Below are 26210 nucleotides of genomic sequence, written 5' to 3'. Positions count from 1 at the left end.
TCAGAGGTTTGTTCATGTCATAATCCAAATGGAAATTTCTACTATACCTGAAGACATATATGATCAGGTTTAGGTGCATTTAGAAGTTGGGTAATTTTTGTATTAATTAGCTATATTTTGCAGGACAGTGGCCCTCCAGGAACAGGGTTGGATATTCATGAAGTGAAGGGGTTCAGGGGTGCTTAACTGCTCATGCCATTTCAGAAAAGAAAAAAAAAAACACTTCAATTGTTTTCTTTCCACCAAGAAAACAGTTCAGAGGGGAAGAAGTCTACAGATATTAATATATAGTATTTACAAATGTAAAAATACACAAATGTGTGTGGTACTAAAAGCTAATGTGTACAAAATATGGTGTTTTAACAACACTGTCTCATGGTATTTCAACCATTTGATGTTTTAATTTAATTGATTATACTGGTTTTTCCTACAGTTGTCTGCTAAAAAACAATTCAACGTAAAACACTTAATTTTCACGTACAAAACAGGTTTGAATTTCAACAGTATGTTGTACTGTTTCATAACCCTTTAAAGCACCTTTCAAGTGCTTGTATTTAGTTGTGGGTATCAAAAAACTGATGTAGAACTGTGTCTTTACTGAGCACTTATTATTTCCATATTTGAATAATGAGTAAACAAATGTCCAAATGGAAATAAATCTGTGTCTAAAATTTTGCATAAAGTTTTGCATGATGATGTAATGTATGAATGTGTGTAGGGATCATTCATTCTGACTGTTGTTGCAGGTTACTGCTATAATCTGGAGTTTTTTATTTAATTACATTTAAAACTGTCATGCTCTTGTTTGCTTAAATTGTGTTTGTCATTATTCTAGATGTTCTTTCGACACTAATTTAAATCCATCAGCAATGGATAGGCTGTTTCAGTTGCTTTTTTTCTCCGGTGAGTATTTTCTTAATTTTTTTATTTTCTTTTTTTAAATTGAATATGTCTGTAGTAACTTTGGAAAAATAAAATAGAATCCAAAAATATTTTTCTTTAACTGTTAATTGTAGCATTTAAAAGCATTTTTAACAGATAAACCTAAGAGACAAAAGAGATTTTTCCAAAGCAATTTTTATGCACAATTTCTGTTAGACAATTAGTTTGATTAGACTTCTCTTTCAAAGGAACTAGAAGCTGAATAATAATTCACTAGGAATATTAACTGACTTATTATACTAAAGCAAAACCCATAAGGAGCTGCACCATGTTGCCCTTATAAATGCATATTTGCAGCATCATATTTGATTTGTTGGTAACACTTTACAATACGGGTGCACAAATATGCATTAATTCATGCTTAGCTAATGCACAGATAATCATGAGTTAATATACTCATGAAGAACTAAACCATTTCTTAATAATTACTGCATCAGCGGCAAATGAACATTCATAGATGAAGTAATCAATAAATTGTTATTAGTTAAATGCATCATAATGTATTAATTCCCTAATAACTTATATATTAATTAATACTGTAAATTCATGTGTTAATTACCAGAATGGGTTGAAGCCATGCATTTTAACTTCCAGTTATCTGCTTTAATTAATCATTAGCTAATGATTTGCAAAGATATCATCATGTTATGACTTGCTGAGGCACATGACTAACTAATTCTAAATCCATAACCACAGTGACATATTACTTAACAGTTAATTAATAGTTCATAGTAAAGGCATAACATAATGATACATTTGCAAATCATTAGCTGATGATTAATTAAAGCAGATAACTGGAAGTTGAAGTAAATAGCTTTTACCACTGTTGAAATTAACATATGGATTTACATCATTAGTTAATACAATATGTTATTGCTGAACTAATACTGTAACGTGGGGAAGGAGACGAGAGGCGAGCAGATCCATTTGCAAGCTTTTATTGAGACGAGACAGAGACATGGTGAAAACAGGCAGGGTCGGAACAAAAGCAAACAGGTATAGCAAAGGCAAGACGTGGGGATAGTCCGTGAAGCAGGCGAGGGTCGATCAGCGGCAAATGTAATCCAAAGGGCGAGGAAAAGGGGTAGTCCGTGCAATGAGCGAGAAGTCCAAGAGGCAGGCGGCGAGACAGATGAAACGAGAAGGCCAGGCGAGACAGCTAAACACTAGGGAACCTGTGTAATAAATTTCGCTTTCGCCAACCTAGGGACGCCAATTAATGTTGTGAATTTAACTTTCGCCAACCTAGGGAGGTGAAAAAGATTAGTGATGGGTACTCATGTCACAGCTGACGTTATGATTCTTGGATCACGTGTCAATTAATGTGTGGTTATGAGTACATCACATAAGAAACATTAGTGGGATCTCTAACTTGTAGAACCTCTTCTGTATTATCAACACAAGGAAGACACAAGTTGTAATAAAATAAATTTTATTAACAAGATAGACAAGAGTAATCAACAACTACTAAATGAATACCATGAATGAAGAAGCAATAAAGTGCATAAGACGCATAAAATGCAAGTGATAATGTTGGATGTTGCTATGTCAGAGCTATGTTATCTAAAAAGATAAACTGTTGCTACTCTGAAACAAATAAGGTGAAGAACCTTATTATGCATCAAACAAATACGTGTAAGATTTGTTATCAACTGCAGTCAGCTATATAATATCTAATGTAAATTAGAAAATCATATACTGATAATATACAACAATGCTAAGGTCCAAGGTCCTAAGATCTGGAACACGCAGACGTGGCCCTGGAGTAGGTGCTGAAGGTCTTTAGCTTGGAACACGCAAGCAAAAGCACCCCAAGTAAAGGTTTGCTCGCCGGAGCTTAACCTTGTTGCAAATGTCTGTGTGTCTCCTGCCTCTCTGGGCTGGAGACTCAGAGCTTGGTCAATCCGCTCTGTCTCCCTAGGATGTCACCTTTATTTATATACCGCCTTTAACAATACAGAATTGTGACAAAGCGGCTGTACAGTATTAAATAGGAAAAAGTACATCAATAATGCAAAAGGGCAACAATGAACACTCAATTTTCAGGTAAAGGCAGTTAATCAAATACAATAAAATAAATACAATATTGTGTGAAGAAAAAGTGTCCCCAACTAAGCAAGCCAGAGGCGACAGCGGCAAGGAACCAAAACTCTATCAGTGACAAATTGAGAAAAAAACCTTGGGAGAAACCAGGCTCAGTCGGGGGGGCCAGTTCTCCTCTGGCCAGACGCAGAGGACTCATCTGGTTCCCGTGGTCTTGTGTCGTCTAGGTGACGAGGTCTTCACTGGGGATCCGTCTCTGGGGCTCTTCTAGTCGATGTGGTCTCCGCTGACATTCAGGGCTGTAGAGGTCGTCTCTAGGTGCTGATCCACCTTCTGGGCTGGGTACAGACTGGATCTGGTGGTTAAGGTGACCTCAGAATAATAAAGAAACGGATTAATATTAGCGTAGATGCCATTCTTCTGACGATGCACTGAGTACATCGGGTGTTATGGAAAGTGTTCCCGGTTTCCGGTTGACCTAATTAATGCAGCCGAACAATCCTTTAACGGATTTGAATTATAGGAATATGTTGATGTGTTATGTGTAAGCATGGTTAAAGAGATGGGTCTTTAATCTAGATTTAAACTGACAGAGTGTGTCTGCGTCCCGAACAGTGTTGGGTAGATTGTTCCAGAGTTTGGGCGCTAGATAAGAAAATTTGAGAGCGCAGTGGACGTGAGGGACTATAATGTGATAAGAGCTCGCTCAGGTACCGAGGAGCTAAACCATTTAGAGCTGAAGACTCAGGATGCTGCATCTGCTGTTGTCTTGCTGGACGAAGACTTGAACGTAGATTATCTCTTTCCTCACAGGCTGGAGGCTCAGAACATGAGAACGTCTCTGTTGCTGCCTTAAAAGCTGGAGACTTGGCCTTGGTATCTGTTGTTGTCTCACCCTAGCGGGTTGCGGACTCAGAACAGTGTAGCTGTTATTGTCTCACCTTTGCAGGCCAGAGACTCAGAACAAAGGTTGTCTTGTTAGTGTCCCTTCTTTTACAAGTAGCAGACTCAGAACGAAGTGTTTCTGTTACAGCCCCTTCCCTCGTGGGTAGCAGACTCAGAACGAAGGTGATCTGTTGCTGCCTTCCCTGTAGCAGGCTGCAGACTCAGAATGAGGTATTCTGTTTGTGTCTTTCCCCTATGGGACTCAGACTCAGAACGGAGGTGATCTGTTACCGCCCTTTCCTTGACAGTACTCAGACTCAGAACGGAGGTGATCTGTTACAGTCCTTTCCTTGACAGTACTCAGACTCAGAACGGAGTTTCTCCTGTTTGTGCCTTTTCCTTCACAGGACTCAGACTCAGAACAAGGAGTGTCTTTTGGAAGGGTACCTTTATCCCTTTCCGATGAGGAGGAGATTGCAAATTGGCGCTTCTCCATTTCTGTGCTGTGGTTGGCTGGTTCCATCAGAGTGGGGGGACACGTGGTGGCCCACCCTTCTTTCCTCCTGTGGAATTTATTTGCATAGTCCAAACACAGGGTTAGAAAAGTGTTACTAAAGTTTTACCGGTGCATTTCTCACTTCTTAAACCATAACCAGAATGTATTTGGCAATGTTATGAACAAATCAATTCCAAACATGATGGGAACATGATGGGAAATGGATTTGGATGGATCTCTATGATCTCTCTTAGTTTCACCCACTGCTGCTGCATCTGGAGGTCCTAAGGAATTTTTATGGTCGGTCACAGGCCAAACCCTTAGGAATCAGTCTCAAGGTGGGTGAAGGGCACAAACTGCATTTTGACCAATAGGAAGCTCTGTCCTTCCCGGGCTTTGTACCAAAGGTCTTCTTCTTGTGCTCTAAGAGATGTCTGGCTGTTGTCCTGGAATCTTTATCTGATGGCCTTGGACAGTTTGCTTATGTTAGCTCACCAAGATCCAATCAAAATGTAGCAAACCTCTGTTCACTATGGTGGTCAGGGAGGGGCCCTGGAATGTGCTGTTCACTACACTAGGGAATTAGGGAACTAGGGAACTAACACGAAACAACAATCCAAAACACCACAATACTCTGTGAGATACGGAGGGAAATCCAGGGCTTATATAGCGCGCCCGATTGGCCACAGGTGTTAGCGCAATCAGCGCGATGGGCGATGGGAGACGTAGTCCGGCGTGTAGTGCAACAGTCTGTGTGATGTAAATAGTTCGTGAAATGTACAGTGACCTCTGGTGGCAGGCAGACCGGACAGGATTCATGACAGAGCCCCCCCACCAAGGAGCGGCTTCCAGACGTTCCAATCGACAAAGAATCCAGGGGAGCGGTGGGGCGTGGGCGAGACAAGGCGAGGGTTGGAGGGCCAGGTCCATGTGGAGGACCTGGAGACTGAGGCAGAGTCAGCAGAGGCAGACAGAGTGACAAGGAGAAAGGCAGAGAGTTTGTTGGCGGCCTTTGTGGCCATGACAGGACAGGCAGAGAGTTCGTTGACGGCCTTCGTGGCCGTGACAGGGGGAGCAGAGAGTCCAAACATGGCCGGAACAGGACAGGGTGAGAGTTCATAAACGGCCTCTGTGGCCGGTTCAAGACCAGGCATGAGTACACTGGCTAGGTGAGGGTGATTGGGCGCTACCACCGTGCAGGGAGCTAGGACAGACGTCCCCGTTTTATGAGGTTCCGCAGCCTCAGCCGCCACCTTCAGCGGGCATCAAAGCCGCTGAGGATGCCGCAGTTGACGCTGTCACCTCCAGAGGTTCACATATAACTCGTGATTATCTGTGCATTAATTAAGCGTTAATTCATGCATATTTTCTTTAGCGTATATTAGTCAGCCAGTTGTTCCAGTGACTCACCAATAAGTAGTTTATTTCCCCTTTTTTGTGAAATGCAGTAATGGCTTTCAAGAAAAGAAATCTATCCTTGTATGCTTTTTATCATTGGTGACGATATATGCACAATATACAGTTACGTGAAAAGGTTAGTACACCCTATTAAATTCCATGGTTTTCCATATCAGGACATAATAAAAAATTATTTGGTCCTTGGCACGTCTTAAAATTTGGAAAATAAAAGTTGAACAAGATGAACAAGAACACATGGCATATCACACCGTAACAAAAATAAAGCCAAGCTGGAAAAGACATATGTGATCAAGTTAGGACACCCTTACTGTTAACAAAAGGGAATTAAAAGCCACCAGGCACTGCTAATCAAATGCCTTTGATTAACTGATCATCAGCAAGAGTGAGTACCTCTATAAAAACAGTTTTGGAAGTTTGCTGGATCGTCCACTTGGAGGATTGGTGTCTGTTTTGAATGTCTTCCACTTTTGAATGTTGCTGCCATCAATATGGAAAGGGTAACAAGGCAATTTCTAAACAATTTGAAGTCCATCAATCCACAGTGAAGAAGATTATTTACAAGAGGAAGACATTCAAAACAGACACCAATCCTCCAAGTGGACGTCTCAGGAAATACACCCCAAGATCATACTAGCTCATAGAAATGGCAGAAAACCCAAGAACTACACTGCAGACTCTACAGCAAGGGTTCTCAACTCTGGCCCTCAAGGTCCACTTTCCTACAGAGTTTAGCTCCAACCCTAATCAAACACACCTGAACAAAGCTAATCAAGGTCTTCAGGATTACAGAAGGTTACAGGCAGGAGAGTTTGATCAAGGTTGGAGTCAAACTCTGCAGGAAAGTGGATCTTGAGGGCCAGAGTTGAGAACCTCTGCTCTACAAGCCTTAGTTAACATGTTAAATGATAAATTACAGTACAATGTGTGATGTGAAAAGCTGCATCTGAACAAACCATAAAAGCTGCATCTGAACAAACCATAAGACTCAAAAATGTCCTTTGAATACACTAGACCAAAGTGGAAATGTTTGGCCATAATGCACACATGCTGGTAGGGGGCTAATAATTTGGGGCTTGTTTTGTAGCCACAGGTACGGTGGCCGAGAGAGCTCAACGCACTGCAAATAAAATTGATATTGATGATATTTTGATATTTTATTATATGATATGATTAATATCATGTTTTTAAATATGGTTTCAATGTAAACATGGAGATTATCTCTACCATCTGAATCTAACCATGTCATGTCAACAAATGGAAAAGTCAGCCTTCAGTTAATTATATCATGTAAGTTATTGTGCCTTTTAGCCCCAAGAGCAGGGGCGCTTTTTACCCCAAATACCATATATTCACATATTCTTTTGTTATTTAAAAACTTCAGCTTTAATTATCTTAAACAAAACTGAAAATCTTTAAGAAGACCTTTGTCTCAAAATATATTCAATTTAGTGATTTCATTTGCTACTTAAATCTACCACATTTTTAAAAACACCAAATATTAGATCAAACAAGCACAGAATCCACTTTCGTTGCTGCTCGCAACCGCATCAAAGATCAGGCAAATTTGCACATGCATCTTGAAAAGTGGGTGCTTTGGAAAGTGCTACACCACGTTTTTCTGCCATATAGTAGTTTAGAGGAAAATAATTATCAAAGGCACCTTTTACCCTACCAATTTATTCATTAATGTGTAATATGTTACATTTTTTAATCAAATTATGAGCTCTAAAAGATTTTCAGTATTTTTACAACTCTCTTTTACAACTCTCGACAAAAAATATTGTCATATCGGATATCGTCAAAAATCCAATATCGTGCATCCCTAGTCCTAATACAGAAAACCATGGAGTTCAGTAGAGTGTCCTAACTTTTTCACATGACTGTATATGTCTCCCATTTGGGAGTTTGCCATGTGGAAGCAGAGTTGAGGGATACGACTGCCCTCGCTGCAAAATTATGAGTAAAATAATAATGCTTGAACAATATGTCAGAATGTTTTCTACTGAGCTTTACATATGGATCTAAATGTGGGCCTGTGGAATTGCTGCTAAAGCTGCATCACTTGCAGATGTGTTCATTGCTGCCCTGAGCAAAGATGAACAAAATGTCTATCTCCAATCTCAGAAAATAAATATGATAGACATTTTACACCAGATTTAGTTTTACACCAGAATCAAGACTGAATTTATAGCTCACCTAAAAAAAATCCCTTACCTCAAAAATCCCAATTCCAAGTCTATATGTGTATGCCACGTCACATTTTTTTAAAAAGTCCTTCACCTCATAAATCCCAATTTCATGCCAGGGCAAGTGTTCACATATGTATTTCTGCACACTTTAACATTCAAAACTTTTCTCAACAGGATTCTGTTCATTTACTGGTGGCATCTCACGTGAGTACGTTTTAATTCAGGAACAGAAGACTTGGAAACAGGCACAAGCTTACTGCAGAGAGAATCATATTGACCTGGCTACTGTTCAAAGTGATGAAGACTGGGCGAATCTACGAGAAGCAGTTCAAGTGACTAAGAAGGCTTGGATTGGACTGTTCAATGACATCAATAGCTGGCGGTGGTCTTATCAAAATAAGGAAATTACATTTAGCTCATGGAGCTCTGGAGAACCAAACAACTATGGTGGATATGAGGCATGTGGTCTGATGCAGGGTAGAACATGGAATGATTATAATTGCAATAGTCTTTATCCATTTATTTGCTTCGAAGGTAAGAAATGATAGAAACAAAGTGTTATTAATGTAAATACTATTGGCAGATGATGTAGTAAGCAGCCTAGCATACTAATAAAGTATAACCAATCTCCAAGTACCAACCATGGTTAAATTCTGTTGAGTGGTTTGTCAGTTATCAGCTGTGTTACACTGCACACACATGAAATTGAAAGCAAAATAGCTTCATAACAGCTACAGTGGGTCATAACAACAGCATAGACCCAAAAGCACTATAGGTACTGTATATTACGCTGCTCTTATTTAATACACCAATTGTACTTCGGATGTGTGCATCCAGAAAAACATATATCAGAAATTTAAACTGATATGGCTATAAAATGCATGATTTCAGCACAATATACATGATAATCAAAACCAAACAGATGTTTTTTAGGCAGAGATCTGAGATATGAACTAAAATTGCACAGCCCTGTATTGGAAAGGGCTGTGCAATCTAAAGGGGGGAGCAGTAGCTCATTTGCATTTAAGGAGACATGTACTAAAATAGCCTGTTTCTGCTTTCACTCAGAATAGTCATTTTCAAAATAAATAATATGATCTGTGGGGTATTTTGAGCTGAAACTTCACAGACACATTCTGGGGACACCTAAGATTTATATTACATGCATAATAGGTGCCCTTTAAAATGACCTTGTATCGTCTTCCAGATTTGTACTTCTTCACAGTTATCACTTGTTTTGAATAACTTTCATTTTGGCTTGTTCAATGGAAAATCCAACCATACTGCTGGATCTGATTTTAGGTTTAGGATTATGAGTCATCTCAAAACAAGTGATAACTACTTCTTAAAAACACATCTGCCTGCAGCATTGACATTTACCTTGTAAAGATACACTGTGTAAAAATAAATGTAATTTAACTTTTTTTTTTTTTTGTTACAGAAAATGGAACAAACAAGTTTGTTTTCATCAATAATTCCAAGAACTGGCTGGAGGCTCAGCACTACTGCAGACAGTACTACACAGACCTGGTCATCATCCAGAATCAAACAGAGCTTAACGAGATGACTGTGATAATGAAACCATATACAAGTGCTTGGATTGGTGCGTTCAGAGATGTGTGGAAATGGTCAGATGCAACGAATGTCTCCACTTCTTCCTTTACTAGGCTGCCTTTGCAATCTGGGCTTAGTAGTCCTTGTGGTGTTTCAGATTCTGTTGGTATAATCAATTATCAGGACTGCACAACCGTCCTTCCTTTCCTTTGCATGCACCGTAAGTTTCATGTTTGGTCCTTATCTAACAATACTACATTACAAACATTAGAAATTCTTCTAACTCCATTTGGTCAGCAAATGTCTTTAAAATGTATATGTTAATTTGTTATCATGCTTCTTTAAGTAGCTGTAACATCCAAAAGAACACGAACGTTAGTTCCAGGTATTCCTGTTTGTAATACTGAACTTCGTAACTGTCATGAATCTGGCCGGTGACCTTCGGTCCACTCACCACCAGATGTCGCTCTTGCATTTTCACATCACACAGACTGTTGCACTACACCCCAGACTACGTCTCCCATCACCCATTGCGCTGATTGCACCGGCACCTGTGGCCAATCAGATGCGCTATATAAGCCCCGGACTTTCCCTCTGTTACTCACTGAGTATTGTGGTGTTTTCTATGGTTGTTTCGCGTATCTTCTGTGTTCCCTTGTTCCCTAGTTCCCTAGCTCCCTAGTTCCCAGTGTTTAGCTTTCTAGCCCGGTCTTCTTGTTTCATCTATCTCGCCGCCTGCCTTTTGGACTACTCGCTTGTTTCTCGGATTATCCCTTCACTTTGTCCCCCTGGATTACGTTCACCGATCTTCGACCCATGCTTGCTTCACGGACTATTCTTGTGTCTCGCTCCTACATACCTGTTCGCTGTTGTCTACCCTGCCTGTTCGACGATGTCTTTGTCTTGCCCTACAAATAAAAGCATCTGACCATTAAAGAGATCCTGCCATCCGCTGCTGCTCTTCCCTTAATGGTCATTGCCATTTGGTGTGTGTGGGCTGCACACTGTACTCCAGAGGTCTCGTCTGTCCACAAGTCTGCTCCAGAGGTTTCGTCTGTTCACATGTTTGATCCAGAGGTCTCATCAGTTCACAAGTCTGCTCCAGAGGTCTCGTCTGACCGTGAGTCTGCGCCAGTGCCCCCAGAGGTGGCAGTGCTGGTTGCAGATCCTCCTAAAGGGATCGCGGATACCACCATTGAGTCTCCAGAGGTGGCAGCTTACGCTGCAGAACCTCTGGAGGTGGCACCGTCAACTGCAGCATCCTTAGTGGCTGTGATGCCCGCCGCAGTTTCCCCAGAGGTGGCGGCTGAGGCTGCAGAACCTCATAAAACATGGACGTCTGTCCTAGCTCCCTGCATCGTGGTAGCACCCAATCACCCTCACCTAGCCAGTGTACTCATGCCTGGTGTTGAACCGGTCACGGAGGCCATTTATGAACTCTCACCCTGTCCTGTTCCGGCCATGTTTGGACTCTCTGCTCCCTCTGTCACGGCCACGAAGGCTGCCAACGAACTCTCTGCCTCTCTCCTTGTCGCTCTGTCTGCCTCTTCTGTCCCTGTTCTCCCCAGGTCCCAGTCCGTGACACGGGTGCCTGCTCCGCCCTGGAGGGCTCCTGCGCCTCCTGCTCCTCCTGCTCCACCCTGGAGGGCTCCTGCTCCTGCTCCTTCTGCTCTGCCCTAGTGGTCTCCAGCTCCACCTGCTCCACCCTGGTGGGCTCCAGCTCCACCTGCTCCGCCCTGGTGGGCTCCTGCTCTGCTGACTCTGCCTCAGTCTCCAGGTCCTCCACATGGACCTGGCCCTCCAACCCCCTGTCTCGCCCCCACCCCACCGCTCCCTTGGACTGTTGGTTGTTTGGAGCATCTGGCTCTTTGGGGGGGGGGCTATGTCACGAATCTGGCCGGTGACCTTCGGTCTGCTCACCACCAGATGTTGCTCTCGCATTTTCACATCACACAGACTGTTGCACTACACCCCGGACTACGTCTTCCATCACCCATCGCACTGATTGCGCCGGCACCTGTGGCCAATCAGACGCGCTATATAAGCCCCGGACTTTCCCCCTGTTACTCACCGAGAATTGTGGTGTTTTCTATGGTTGTTTCGCGTATCTTCTGTGTTCCCTTGTTCCCTAGTTCCCTAGCTCCCTAGTTCCCAGTGTTTAGCTTTCTAGCCCGGTCTTCTCGTTTCGTCTGTCTCGCCGCCTGCCTTTTGGACTACTCGCTTGTTTCTTGGATTATCCCTTCGCTTTCCCCCCCTGGATTACGTTCGGCGATCTTCGACCCACGCTTGCTTCACGGACTATTCTTGTGTCTTGCTCCTACATACCTGTTTGCTGTTGTCTACCCTGCCTGTTCGACCATGTCTTTGTCTCGCCCTACAAATAAAAGCTTGCATTTGGATCCACTCGCCTCTCGTCTCTCTCCCAACGTTACAATAACAATATTAAAGGGGTCATCGGATGCAAAATTCACTTTTTATGTTGTTTGAACATAAATGTGTGTTGGCATCCACCCTGTAACGATAAAAATCCACCTAGTGATTTTTATTTTATCCCCAAAAATAATATCCCCTTTTTTTTTAAATTGAGCCATTCTCAGCTTCTTGGCTGTTTGACAGCACACAGACCAAGGCCGCTCCCACAATAGTTGATTGTCACAGCCGTTTTACCTTAGTCCTGCCCTTAGTGAGCTGTAACACCACTGTTTCAATGCCAGAGCAGGAGTAGACAAGAATGTCTCCTAAGCGATTGAGTTGTTCCGTTGTTGGACGTAATGATGAATATAGCAGTTGTCATTTACTCTCGGCATCTGAGCCGCTGAAGATGCAGTGGATTAGATTTGTTTGTGAAGGAAATGCACCTCCCGATCTACATAAATGCATCTATGTTCAGGCAAATCATTTGTGATCCAGCTTCACCTACAGAACAAGTGAGTATAAAGGCTTCCCTTTCGAAGGAACATCGAACTGCGCCCTCTAGCGGTCACTATGGGGGAATGCCTTCGGCCTGATCAGTGTCTGGAAACATACATCTAAACACGACAATAACATTGGCCACCGACAGCCTGTGTCGTCACTACCGGCGCAACCGGCTCTCGAGGGAGTTGAATGTACTCGCTGCATTCATTACTTGTTTCTCGTGAGGGAAAAGCATGAATTGAACATTCTAGACTCACAAGGAAACAGCTTGTACTCTTCGTGATGCATTTGTGGGACTACTGGAGTGGAGCTGCCTGATACCTCAGTGAAACGAGATCTAACTTAGAAAATGTGACTCAAATCTCAGGAAGCCCCTTGGGGCAAAACATGAGTAGTGTGTTCTGGCTGGGGCAGCTTCTCGAATCAAACACCCAGTCAGGATGTCAGGGAACACATCACAAAGCATTACACTCCAAAAATCTCAGGCTGAATAGAGGACCCGTGAGGTCCTGGGGTTGCAGTGCTATACTGGGGACCTGAAGGCCAAGGAGGCTCCTGCAGAAGCTTAGCGACTTGGCTGCATGATCCAGCAAGCATGAGGCCGAAGATGTAGGTTATCATCAGGCTGGATCCAGTACTGACAGGTGAGACCATCGCCACAATCAGTCAACAGTACGAGAGGTTTTGACTTCAGCAGGGGAGGTGTTCGGAGAGGTCCGTCCCTGTAACAAAGTCAAAAAGGTACAGAGACAGGTCCGCATAATGCTGCAGAGAAAGCTAGTTAGTGAGCCATGTAAAACTAGCAAAAGAAATATGAAGAGAGAGAGTCATACAAAAAAATGGGCTCCCGGAGTGCAGTATAATGTGGTTATGCGATAAGAACATGATACAAATCATCTGTCCAATAACTGCAGACATTAGACAGCAGCCTCAGGTTGCCAGGCCTCTTTCTGCCCCCCTGTTAGTGCTCCTCTTACCTTAGGGGGTCACTTATGAGCATGCCGCATCCAGACTGAGCGTCCTACTATGCTGTGGTCGCGCCAGTAGTGACATCACAGGCTGTCGCCGACCAATGTTATTGTTGTGTTTAGATGTATGTTTCATAGTAGTTAGCAAGTTTCACAGCTAAATGCAGTTAAACTATAAAGTCTCATGAGAACGGCTCATCACCCCACAGGAGAGAGGGTCGGGGTGAGCAGTGCTCATTAGCATTTAAAGGGACATGCAACAATACTTGTGAACAGAGCTGATATTGACAAGGTAAAAAGGGTGTTTTTTTACACTACCATTGAGAAATTTTAACCGAAGCATGTTATAGACTTTTCATTAAGAATCATATCAAATTGTTGACAATGGGCATCCGATGACCGCTTTAACCTTTAAACCTAAGCCAAAACCGAAAATTCTATTATCAAGTTGCTCCAAACCAGTATGAGTTGCCCCTGTTCTTCAAAATATCTTTTTTTTGTGTTCAGCAGAAGAAAGAAACTTACAGAAGTTACACAGAAAAAACTTCAGGGTGAATAAATTTTGACATTTTAATTTTGGGGTAAACTGTCCCTTTAAAAAGAGCTGACTGCAAGTTGCATTCAAAAGAGCTAGGAACAGATCAAAGATACTGATGCTGTTTTCTTCAAATTTCCACTGGTCAGGAATAAATGCTACTTGTTATATTTTAACAGGTGCAAAGAAACAGATTGTAAGATTGAGGGTCAAATCTGGTCAGAATCTTAATGAGCCTGCAGTGATGAACGTTATCTTACAGTGGGTAAGTAAGTATTAAACAATTTAAACTGATAATGGATAACCTGTAATTTCACATTTCAAAAATATTTTACACACATTTTATGTTTTTTATTCAACATAAAAAAAACATCATGAAGAATGAATGCATATTTGTATATTCACCATTAAAATGATCAGTGAACAGTGATTGTTGGTCTTGACCTCCTTGATTGTATCCAAGAACCCAAAAATTTTATGTAATCATTTTGTCATAAACTACACTAAAAAATGACTGACAGTTTATTAGCCCTTAAACATAAGCACAGATTTAAAGACGAATATGCTCTGCCATCCTTCTGAATGGAGAAAACCTGGCAACCAGGAAGAACGTCAAGGCAAATGTATTTGTTTACATTTATTTAATGTAATACAAAACAGCTTTACAGAAAATCATTATTTTAATGTTTATAATATTTTAATATCCTTACGCCTTATAGTCACAGAAAAGTCACAAAAGCCTTTGATTATCGCCACAGGATCATCAACACAAGAAAGACAAAATTGTAATAATAGTAACGTGATTTATTATTATTAAATATGCAAGAGTAAATAGCACAACCATTAGTATGCAATATGTAAGTTTATATTTACGTTCTACAGACGGAAGTGTCTGGTGGAAGAGATGTCTTCCACTGGTTATGCAGATTGCATGCAGTGGAGAGGGTACAGCGTTGCATTCCAGTAGCCATTGATATACTGGCCTGGAAGATGCTGAACTTCCATTGTGCCAAGAGGGTCCTTTATTGTATGGACTGGTCATCTGGGCCAGTTCGGAAACTCAGAATGTGGTGTGTCTATTAATGTCACCTTCCCCATTGAGTTTTGCACTGAAACACAAGTCGAAGGTGTGTCCATTCAGAGGACACATTTATCCCTTTCTGATGAGGAGTGGATTGAAATCTGGTGCCTTTTCGTTCCTGGAATGGGACTGGCCACTGGTGTATTGAGTAGCATCAACAGTGGAAGATGTCTCTACTGCCAGAGTGATTACCAGACCATGTGGAACATAAATATAAACATACTAAATACATGATATAAGTGAAAATATAAATATGAACTTACAACAAAGAAAGGACACAAAGATTTGATCCTTAAAGGTTGATCCTAACCCACAAACCCAAGTTTCTATAGTTTATATACAGCCAAGTCCCCATTCAGGTTATAAAAATGTGTATAGAGGCCCTGCCTACCACTGCACAAATGTCCTCCATATATGCACAGTTAGATGACTGACAAAATTTCTAGTAGAGTGACCTTGAATGCCAAAAAGTGAATTTATTATATACTCCTTGTAAGCAAGGGAAATAGCATCCTCCACCTTCACATCCATTTTGTAGCAGAAACACCTGATCACATTTACATGACTGGCTTATGCGGTCTATGTAAATATGTAACACCCAAACAGCACAAAGACTGTCACCTTTGAAATCTAAACCCCAAGTTACTGACAAGGTGTCTGTAAAATAAACCTGGAGTTGCAATGTAGCCTGAGCAGCATCCATGCACCTTATGAATGTATGAGGTGCTAAGGCCAGGCCGAATGGAAGAACCTAGTATTGGTAAGCTTGCCCCCCAAAGACAAACCTGAGGATCTTTCAGTGTTCCAGAGTGAAGTTCAAAAGTATGCAAATCCCATGATTGGGAATGATTCTAACCACTCAACAACTGTCAACCTCCAGCCATACACATTCCACTCTTCTCTTCCTTCTCTCCACAAGTGGATCCAAAGTTCTCTGTGCCAGCTATTATATAACCTGTCTCTTAGTACTTATCCCCTCCTACCTACTACACCAGATCTCATCAATGCTGCTCCCTGCTCTAACTCACATTTGCACAGACTCACTGGACATGGTTATTAAAACGCATGGCTTCTCCTATCATTGCTATGCAGATGATATGCATATATATCTCATATATATTTCAACCTGATGACTATACCGCTTCAGTTCATATCTGCCTTTCGGACATCTCAGCCTGGATGAAGGAGTGCCATCTCCAGCTCAGTCTTGTGAAAACAGTGTTCTTTGTAATAATTGCAAACCACAACTGGGGGTCTACAACACTAATGTCAACCAGAACAGCAAAGAGCCTCTGGGCTTGTGTTTGAAAACTAACTTCTTGCTTTTACACCCATATTTCGACAATGGGTCCATCATGTAGGTTCATGCTTTACAACATCAGGAAAATCAGACCCTTCCTGACAGAATATGCAGCATATGAAGAAAAGCCCCTTGCTCAAGCTCTCATCATTTCAAGACTGGACCACTACAGTGCTCCACTTTCAGTTAGCATGATAAAGCCTATGCAGATGATCCAGAACACAGTAGCAGATCTGGTATCCACCCCTCCTGATGTCACTCCATTTGCTTCCAGTTGTGGCCAGAATCAAAATTTAAGGTTTGACTGTGGCTTTCAAGACTGCATTTGGAACTGCACCTCCACTTACAAGCAGCACCTTGTTCCTTCACAAAGAGGCACAAGGACACTTTTTAAAACTTTCACCCTCTCTGTTCCTCTCTGGTGGATTGAGCTGCCAACCTCTACCCCACCTGCTGAAACCACCACAACTTTTCAAAAAACTGAGGACACAGCCTTTCCATCAGCTCCACAATGTGTCTGTCTTGATGTTTACTGCTAGAAAATGTAAAGTTACACAAATCACTTTTTAATTCAAAGATTTAAACAATATTTAGATGTTTCTCATTCTAGTAACTGCAGGGGAAATTGAAATGAAAATAGCTCATGTAATATTTAGTTTGTCCTGCTGAGGTTGGTAATCAACATTTTTTAATGTTAAGCATTTCCATTCAATGACAATTTGTTGAAAAATAAAACAAATATTTTCATGCCCTGTTAGGTTATAGGTGCCAGTTACTTTTAAGACATGCAAAGAGAGTGTAACGGTAATTTTATTAATTTCATAATAAAGGATCAATTTTATTTTTCTTCAGACAAAACAGAAACTGAAGGAATGGGGGATGGAAAAGGAAACAAACGTGACATGGAGAGTTCAGCCAAATGGATATGTGTTTTCAAGACTCACACATTTTTAAGGTAATTTATCACATTATTAGGATTTGCAAGAAATAATAACTGTAATGTTCTTCTCTGTAATGAATTTAAATACATTCTATTACATTCTCTTTATGTACACATAGTTTCAGCAGGCAGCAGTGGTGGTCCGGCTCACTTTGACTCCAGCTGTGCGCTCAGAAGTATCAGCATTGTTGCAGTAAAAAAGACGTTGCAGTAGTAATTCTGTGCTGGTTGTCAAGTTTAGCAGTACATGTAAAATGTGTTGATGTGATATATTGTACTCTTTCAACAATCTTAAAACAGTTTAGTGTAACTTTAATTATTACATTTTGAGTTTATTTTAGCACAGCTTTGAATTCACTGAATAGAGGGGGATGTAATTCGACTTCCTAATAAAAATCACTTTTATTTGATTTTTTTGTTGTTTTGTTATTCATCTGTTATTATAAAATCACTAGTAGAGTTGGGTAAGATCATTGTAATTTAAAAATGTAAGAATTTACCCCTATTCAATTCATGAGTGTAAAATTGAGCTGAACTGACCACATATATTTAATTGTATACTATTCTGGAAAATTAAATGTTCTTTAAAACTTAGAAATTAAATACACACATAGGGCCTATACACATATAAAACAATGTAGGACAGAGTGGGGTGAGTTGAGCCAGTTTTTACTTACAGTGTGTTTAAAGTTAGCACATGACAGTAATGGTTTCAACTTAAATATGTACATAAATTTCAGGATTTGCTGCATCACTTTGGATCTAAAATAAACTATTTTCAAAATATTTTTTCTAAAAAAAAAGTAGCCTCTTTGGCTCAACTTAATTGGGAAAGGGTAAGTTAAGACAAATGGAAATAAACTGTGCCACTGATTATGCTGAATTAAAATTAAACATTTTCACCTCATGCTCTATCAAGGAAAGAGAAATTCAGTAAAAATGGCTTCTTAAAATCTATGTGTGAGGCTTCCATTGTGTTTCCCTACCTGTGGCTCAACATACTGCTGGGTTAGGCTCCAGCTCCTTGCGATCCTAATAAATATAAAGAGGTTTGGATAATAGAATGGATGGGTGACTTCTTAAAAGTATTTAAAGATGCAGTTCACAACTTTGAAGGTAATTTAGTTAATTAAATTACACACCATCTTACCGTGTTGGGGACCAGCAAACCAGCAACCAGCATCCTATGCTGGAGAACAGCATGCAAAACATACAGTACCTTATGCTGGTGACCAACAATGCTGGATTTTTCAGCAGGGTATTCAATTAATTAATAATTAATTAACTGTGCATGACCATTGTCTGTGCAAAAGCAAAGTCAGACAGAAAAAGATACATGTCTAAACTACAAGAAGGAAAATACGCAGATCCCATCAGCAGTATGTCCCAATCTTTCTTTTCCCAAGGTTCGGTTTAGACTGCCTTAAGCCAGGCTCACAGTACAGGATTTTAGCCCGATTTTGCCCCGATTTTCCCCCCCCCCGAGAATTGGAACAAAAATCTTGTCGAGCAACTTGATCGGTTCCCAGCACAGATTATCTGGTAATGTGAGACGGTTCACAGATTAAATCTTGCACCTCCTGATCTGCTCGCACACAAATTGGGGCCACCCCAATCATATCAAACATGTTTGATATTCAGAATTTGAAATCGGGATGATCACGACTATTATTACGTCAGTACTTTCACAACAGCCAATGCGTGACCGCAAAACAGCTGCTGTATGATCCATTGGATAGTGGAGATGGAGGAAACGTCCCAGGTTACGTATGTAACCCTGGTTCCCCGAGGGAACGAGACACTGTGTCCGAAAATGCTAGGGGAACGCCTGCAGCGAGACCACGCTATGAACACATGTAATCTGGCCAATCGAAGGGTGAGACGTCACAGGCGGGTGACGTCAGCGACCAGGAAGGTTAAAAGCACGTGTGGCGGAGCCGGCGTCAGCTTTGGAAAATGAAGCGAGCGCTCGAAGGGATGCCGGAAGTATGGCTCAAGACGCAGCGTCTCGTTCCCTCGGGGAACCAGGGTTACATACGTAACCTGGGACGTTCCCCTTCAGGAACTTGAGCTGCATCCGAAAACGCTAGGGGAACGAGATGCCCATGCCACAAGACTTCCAAATCCCTGCCTAGGAAACAGCTAGGGCAAGAGGACAGAAGAGCCAGGGTGGCTCGGACATCTAGCCAGACACCTGCCAGAAGGGTCTTGGAGTGGATGGGTGCTGGCCTCAGCCTCAGCACACCACAGAGGAAACGTGTAACCAGGGGGTTCTTACCCACTGACGTGCCACCAAGAGGGATGTGGTAGGCCAAGATTGCCGCCATGTAAACCTTCAAGGTGGAGTGGGTTAACCCTGAGGAGAAACAAGCCTGCAGAAACTCCAGCACTGTATCAGCTGGGCAGTTAACTGGGTCCTGCTGGCGGTCTCCACACCATGAAGTGAAGAGTCTTCACTTCAGGGCGTACAGTTTCTTCGCAGAGGGAGCTCTGGATTGGAGGATGGTCTCAACAACCTCAGTTGAGAGACGAGAAGCTATGAGCTGTGCCCCCTCAGGGGCCACACCCACAGCTTCCACATTCCACACCCACGGGCGGGGGAGAAAGATGGAGAACCGTCGAGGAGAGAAATCAGGTCCGAGAACCATACTCAGCCCGGCCAGTATGGGGCTACTAAGAGAAGACTGACCTTGTCTCGGCAAACTCTCTCCAGAACAAAACGTACAGATGTAGGCTCGGCCATGTCTGTACCATGGCATCCAACCCCCAGGGAGCTGGATGAACTCTACAAATCTACTTCACCATCTTGGGGTGAAGCATCCATTCCCCAGGCATCAGCCCGTGTCTCGACAGGACGTCTGCTCCTATGTTCAGATGCCCAGGAACATGATCTGCTCTCAACGAGAGGAGTTTGTCCTGGGACCACACAAGGATCTAGTGCGCGAACGGAAGAACCCGATACTGGTATGCTTCGCCCCTGAAAGCAAACCTCAGGATCTTCCTGTGTTGAGGAAGGATGGAGATGTGGAAGTAGGCGTCTTTAGATCTATTGTCACAAACCAGTCCTCGGACCTGATTTGTGACACTACCTGCTTAACCGTAAGCATTCTGAACTTCATCCTCATGACTGACTGGTTGAGTCGGCGTAGATCTAAAATAGGACGCAGCCCTCCATCCTTCTTTGGAACAATGAAGTACCGGCTGTAGAACCTGGACTCCCTGTCTTGAGGAGGGACCACCTCGATGGCCTCCTTCCTCAGAAGGGTTTCTACCTCTTGTTCCATGACCAGAGCCTGCTTGGGTCCCACCAGGGTGGAAAAGACCCCGTTGAAAGATGGTGGCGGGGCGCCGAACTGAATAGAGTAACCTTTTTCTACAGTACGTAGGACCCATGCAGACACGTTTGGCAGTAGTTTCCACGTTGCCAAATAGTCTACTAAGGGAACCAGCTGCTCGAGGCTGGCCTCTGGTGTTGGCTGGAATGTTAGTTCGAAGTCCTGTAAGGGCGAACCGGCAGGAGACTGCCGAACTAACTGGGGTAGCAGACGAACACAGTGTAATGCGGTGCAACCCGCTCCTCCCTGGTAGGGGCTGCCCTCAGCGGTCCTGAGATGGCATCAGGACTGCTTGGTCGGAGGCTTCCATGACTGAAGCACAACCCTCGGGTCGGGCCTAGCCTTGGAAGCCCCCGGCCTAGTGCACCGCCTGACCTGCTGCCGTGTACCCCTTACCCACAAGCGCAGATGTTGTGCAAAGTGGCTTAGAGGGTAAGGAAGGAGCCTTCAAGGACGATGCCGCGCTGGGGGAGAGAGTCTGTTCCACCCGGGGCATCGCTTTATAACCACGCTCGCCCAACCTTACTATGTTGCTCCGCAGAAGGCGCTCATCCAACTTGCTTCTCTGCGGTTCAGCCTTTTCCTCGGCGGGCCAATCGATGTTAAGGTTTGACACAGTACGAGTTACCACCTCCAACAGCTCCTCGTACTGCAGTGATTGAGGGAATGGCTCCTCAACCGGGCTCTTCACATCAACCTCCTCAGAGGACGATAGGTGGATGGAGGAGCCCGTTCCATGGGGGGAAGTAGCCGCAGAGCGGGCTTCCGAACCCACAGAACGGTCTGTGGATCTGGCGGGTGAGGAAGGAGATAGGGGTTCACCCGTCTCCATTTCCTCCAGCAGATCCAACTGCGAACCCCATGAATGCAGCAGCCACTCCGCCTTGGCGGCAGCGGGGCCAGCACCTTGGGGAATGCTGGGGAAGGCTCCCTCCTCAAAGAGAGCCTTCCGGGAGTGGAGCGTCCGCAAAGCGAGGAGCTCGCAATGAGGGCTCCCACGAGAACCATGCACATGCTGTGTGTATCCCCACTAGTGATGTAGCGTTTGCAGGGAGGAACACACAGCCTGTACCGTGATCTGCTCTCGCCATTCTTGCCCTTGCTCTTTTCACCAGACATCACCCTCAAATAAAATTTGTGCGAACTAGCACGAAAAAAACAAGGTGACAGACACAGAGCGCTTCGCTGACAGATAGAAGCTGACGCCGGCTCCGCTGCATGTGCTTTTAAGCTTCCTGGTTGTGACGTCACCCACCTGTGACGTCTCGCCCTTCGATTGGCCAGATTACACGTGTTCAGAGCATGGTCTCACTGCAGGCATTCCCCTAGCGTTTCCGGATGCAGCTTGATGCTTCTTATGTTTTTGTAGTAACACTGTCTTTATAATATCTTGAAAACATACCATAACCGCATGGGGCAAGGAAAGCTCTGGAGTGAAATCGTCTCAGTTTTCAACATACTGGGTGAGTGCATAAAGCTGCTAGCAGGCTAACTAACTTTTGCAAACATTAGTGGCTGAAATTCACGATCTGTTGCATAAGATTACGTGAGGCGATCCCACCGTCATGATATTCTTAAACATCTTCACAAAACATCTTCAAATTTTTTAACATTTGACCATTTACCTTTAAAGAAAAATGTAATAAACACATAAAACAGAATATGACCAAGACCATAACAACATCTCATGATGTCCATATCACCAAAAGTTAAGTCTCCTCCCCTACTAGTTATTATGGTTTTACCCAACACCAGAAAAGGGAGAAAAGCTGTTATCCCACCCATTCCTTTGAAGGACTCGCAGGAACAGGATATTGTGAGTAGACACGTAGGCTAACAATTCACAATGTTTGAAAACACAGATTTGAGATAAATAACAACAACAACAACAACAAGAAAAACACAACTACAACCTGTCTCTGTGTGGTTAATAAGGATACATACATCTTAGGGGAATTGTAGTAGACATTAATAAGCATTGCGATGAGCTCTGATATATGCACCTGTCAGCAATCAACACAAGCATGATATCTTAAACGGCCTGTATTATAAATGAATGTTAGAGAATTATGAACTGGATTAAACTTAATTGAAACGTAAGCCTAATAAACAGCACCATAGTTAACAAAACCATAAATACCAACAATACAAAGAAACATAGGACCTTAAATGTTTTTTTTTTTATAAGACTTCACACACTCCTAATATTGCGATGGTGATGACATCATCTTAGACCCCATAATCACACAATGCATCTGAATTCCGCTTTTACACTTGTGGTGTGTCACACAGTGTAGGAAAAATCTGAACACAGACAGTTTTACTGTAAAAGCAGTTTACACTCACATTTTTAAGTGCACACACACTAAAGAAAACTTGTACATGTACACACGAATCAGAAAAGTTAAATTTTCAGAGATGTATTGAATTTCTGTTTAGTCATTGAAATTGTACTGTAATGTTGCTATTGTTTTTAGTGGCGGCACATTTGTATTACTGTGCTAAACTGTAACTTTTTTAGTAAAAAAAATATATATAAATAAAAAAACTTAAAAGGAACTAGTAATGTTTACCATAAGCACTGTAATTTAGTACTGGACATGACATCAAAAAAACACAAATCTTGTACTAAAGAAAATGAGATAAGCCAAAAATACTGAGCACTGGTTATTTCCATCCTATGTACAGCTATTTGAATGAAGAGTACTGGTCAAAGGTCGAATGGAAATCAGTTTAAATTTGCCCTAACGAAGACAATTTGCATATGAGAGACTTTCCATGAAACTTAATATCTAAGTATGTGTATAAAGAACAAAAGTAAACAGAGAAAGTAAAAAAGTAAACATAATTGAAAGATATGCATAGATGTTTAAAGAAGGCAACTGTTTGACATTTATTCTGTCAGCTGTTGCAGCTAATCGTTGGAATTTGTTCTTTTGTTAATTGAGCAGAGTTTTTTTTCTTGTATCGTACATACATGCTCACCATCCCCCAACCCCCCCATCCTCATTTAAGTGTGTTTGCAATCAGAAAAAAGTTGTTTCTTCTGTTTCAGGTTCCATACGTATTTTACATTCATCACCAATGGATAGACTCTTTCATTGGCTATTTTTGCTTTCAGGTGAGTGTGTATTTTATATTGTTATTTTTTATTTATTTATATTGTTATATTTATATTGTGTATTTTATATTGTTGTTGTTATAGTTTGTGTGTGACAGTATGTCTGTAACACACATTAAAAGGTTTGAAACAGTAAGATTTGTCATGGTTTTTTGTTTGTTTGTTTGTTTATTTCATATATTTACATTATTTACTTTAAAATTTATTTTATCTCATGATCCTTCAGAAATCATTCTAATATATTGATATTATCAATGTTGGAAACAATTGTGCTGCTTAATATTTTTTGGAACCTGTGATACTTTTTTTAGGATTCTTTGAAAACTAAATATTCCTTGAAAACTAAATATTTTATAACAATGTAATTCTTTACTCTAAAAGAAAGAAAGAAAGAAAGAAAGAAAGAAAGGATATAAAAGAAAGAAAGAAAGAAAGAAATTACTGACCCCAAACTTTTCAAGTCAAGTCACCTTTATTTATATATAACACTTATATAACACTTTATACATTACAGATTGTGTCAAGGCAGTTTTACAGTGTTAAACTGGAAAGTGTGTTGCTAATGTAGGAGGGCAATAGTAAACAATATTTTTTTTCAGTTAAAGTCAGTTCATCAGTAGTAGTGTGTATTTTTGCAAAAGATTTCTGTTTTATAAATATAATTATAAATAAAATATTTAATCAGTTGAGCCTAATTGGATGTGAATATTAAAAGTGTTTGTGAAAATCATTATCTTAAGAAATTTACAGATGCACACTTCCAAAAAAGACCTGACAATCTGAATTATTTCAATTATATTTTACATTCTATTACTAATCATATTTTGATGTTAAAAGGTTGGAGTTTTGAACTAAAGTTTTGAGCACTACTACAGACTTAGTCACCAAGTAATTTTGTTAGCTACATGTATAAGATCACCCTCCTTTTAGCTAATAAAATTGAGACTGAGTCTGTTGTAGAGCTCTTCAAGAACTTAAAAATTAAACACGCGACCGTTGTCTGCGGTGATCTGCTGAGATTCTTTCTCTACTCTATCATGCCTTCTAAGTGGGAGATTTTCCAAAAAATATATTTTTATATAACCTAACTGTATGTTTAGAGTAAATAAATAAGATATAGAGATTTTCTTTCTATCCAGCACACATCATTCGGTGAAAACAAAGAAGCAGATCAGCTAGCAAAGCAGGTGCTGAAATGCAATTAAGTAAAACAGAAGCTAAGGCTTTAATTGGAATGGTAATAAAAAGAAACTGGCAAGAAATTTGGGATAAGGAGGAAAGGGGAGGACATTAACATCATGTTCAACACCAGGCTGAAGGTAAAAGAAGTAATTTTGGTACAGAAAAGACTAGACCAGGGATAGGCAACGTTGTTCCTGGAGTGCTGATGATCTGCAGAGTTTAGTTCCAACTGTAATCGAACACATCTGAAGAATATAGAAATTAATACTTTTATTTAGCAAGGATATTTTAGATGGATCAAAAGTGATGATAAATACATGTATAATGTTACAAAAGATTTCTATTTCAGATAAATGAAGTTTTCTGAACTTTCTATTCATCAAAGAAACCTGAATCAGCTGTAATCAACATAATAATAGTAATAATAAATGTTTTTGAGCTCCAAATCAGAATATTACAGTTATTTCTGAAGGATCACGTGACTGGAGTAAACATGCGAAAAAGTCAATAAATCACATTTTAAAATATATTCAAATAGAAAACAGTTATTTTAAATAGTGAAAATATTTCAAAATGTTACTGTTTTGCTGTACTTTGAATCAAATAAATGCAGGCTTGCTGAGCAGAAGAGAAAAAAACATCAAAAAAACTCAAAAATCTTACTGTTCAAAAACTTTTGACTGGAAGTGTAGAGTTTTATATGAGTATAAGAGGGTGCATTTTTTTTTCTTTTGCCCCCTCTTTCATCAAAGTTCCACACTCCAGCCCTAACGCTGATTTTGCTAATTGCCATAAAACATGGAGAAAAAAAAACCCCACTAGATCTCCAGACTATTTATTAATAACTGTAAATGATATCCAAGAAAAACTGGCTTCACATTACATTTCAATGCTAAATAATTGTACATTATTCAAACCATGGAGCAAATTAAAACAAACCATGCCAGGTAAAATTCAATCAAGTTGCCAAAACAACCCAAAGATTAATGTAAACAGCATGTGTAAAATATGATGCTCACACAGTATAAATACACAGTATAAATTGTGTTTATACATGAACATACCTTTATTTTTTAGGTAGAGACACCTCACCAATGATTCATCAAATTTAGTGATTCCCCCACCTCAAAAATTCCAGTTTGAACCATGGTTTCACATATGTGATCTTGCACACTGTTACATTCTGCAACATGTTTCTCTCAACAGGATTCTGTTCGTTCACTGGAGGCACATTACTTGACTATGTTCTCATCCAGGAACAGAAGACTTGGGACGAAGCACAGACTTACTGCAGAAAGAATTAC

General features: G+C 41.2%; 1 protein-coding gene across 2 annotated transcripts; it reads left to right on the top strand.

Annotated features, from left to right (window-relative positions):
* The first annotated feature begins 831 nt into the window (after nt 1–831).
* si:cabz01083838.1 (macrophage mannose receptor 1) lies at nt 832–26210 on the top strand. Of its 2 annotated transcripts, XM_051107687.1 has the most exons (6): nt 832–903; nt 8149–8508; nt 9416–9748; nt 17181–17283; nt 23659–23724; nt 26113–26210. In XM_051107687.1, the coding sequence occupies exons 1-5, from the start codon at nt 870–872 to the stop codon at nt 23693–23695; spliced, it is 867 nt and encodes a 288-aa protein (XP_050963644.1). In that variant the 5' UTR covers nt 832–869; the 3' UTR covers nt 23696–23724; nt 26113–26210. The 2 variants fall into 2 exon arrangements, with proteins under 2 accessions (XP_050963644.1, XP_050963643.1); XM_051107686.1 differs by lacking the exons at nt 23659–23724; nt 26113–26210 and adding an exon at nt 17388–17574.

This window comes from Labeo rohita, chromosome 4 (assembly GCF_022985175.1).
Source record: "Labeo rohita strain BAU-BD-2019 chromosome 4, IGBB_LRoh.1.0, whole genome shotgun sequence".
Classification (NCBI taxonomy): domain Eukaryota; kingdom Metazoa; phylum Chordata; class Actinopteri; order Cypriniformes; family Cyprinidae; genus Labeo; species Labeo rohita.
The sequence above is the reverse complement of the archived record's forward strand: the minus strand, read 5'-3'. Positions and strand labels throughout refer to the sequence as shown.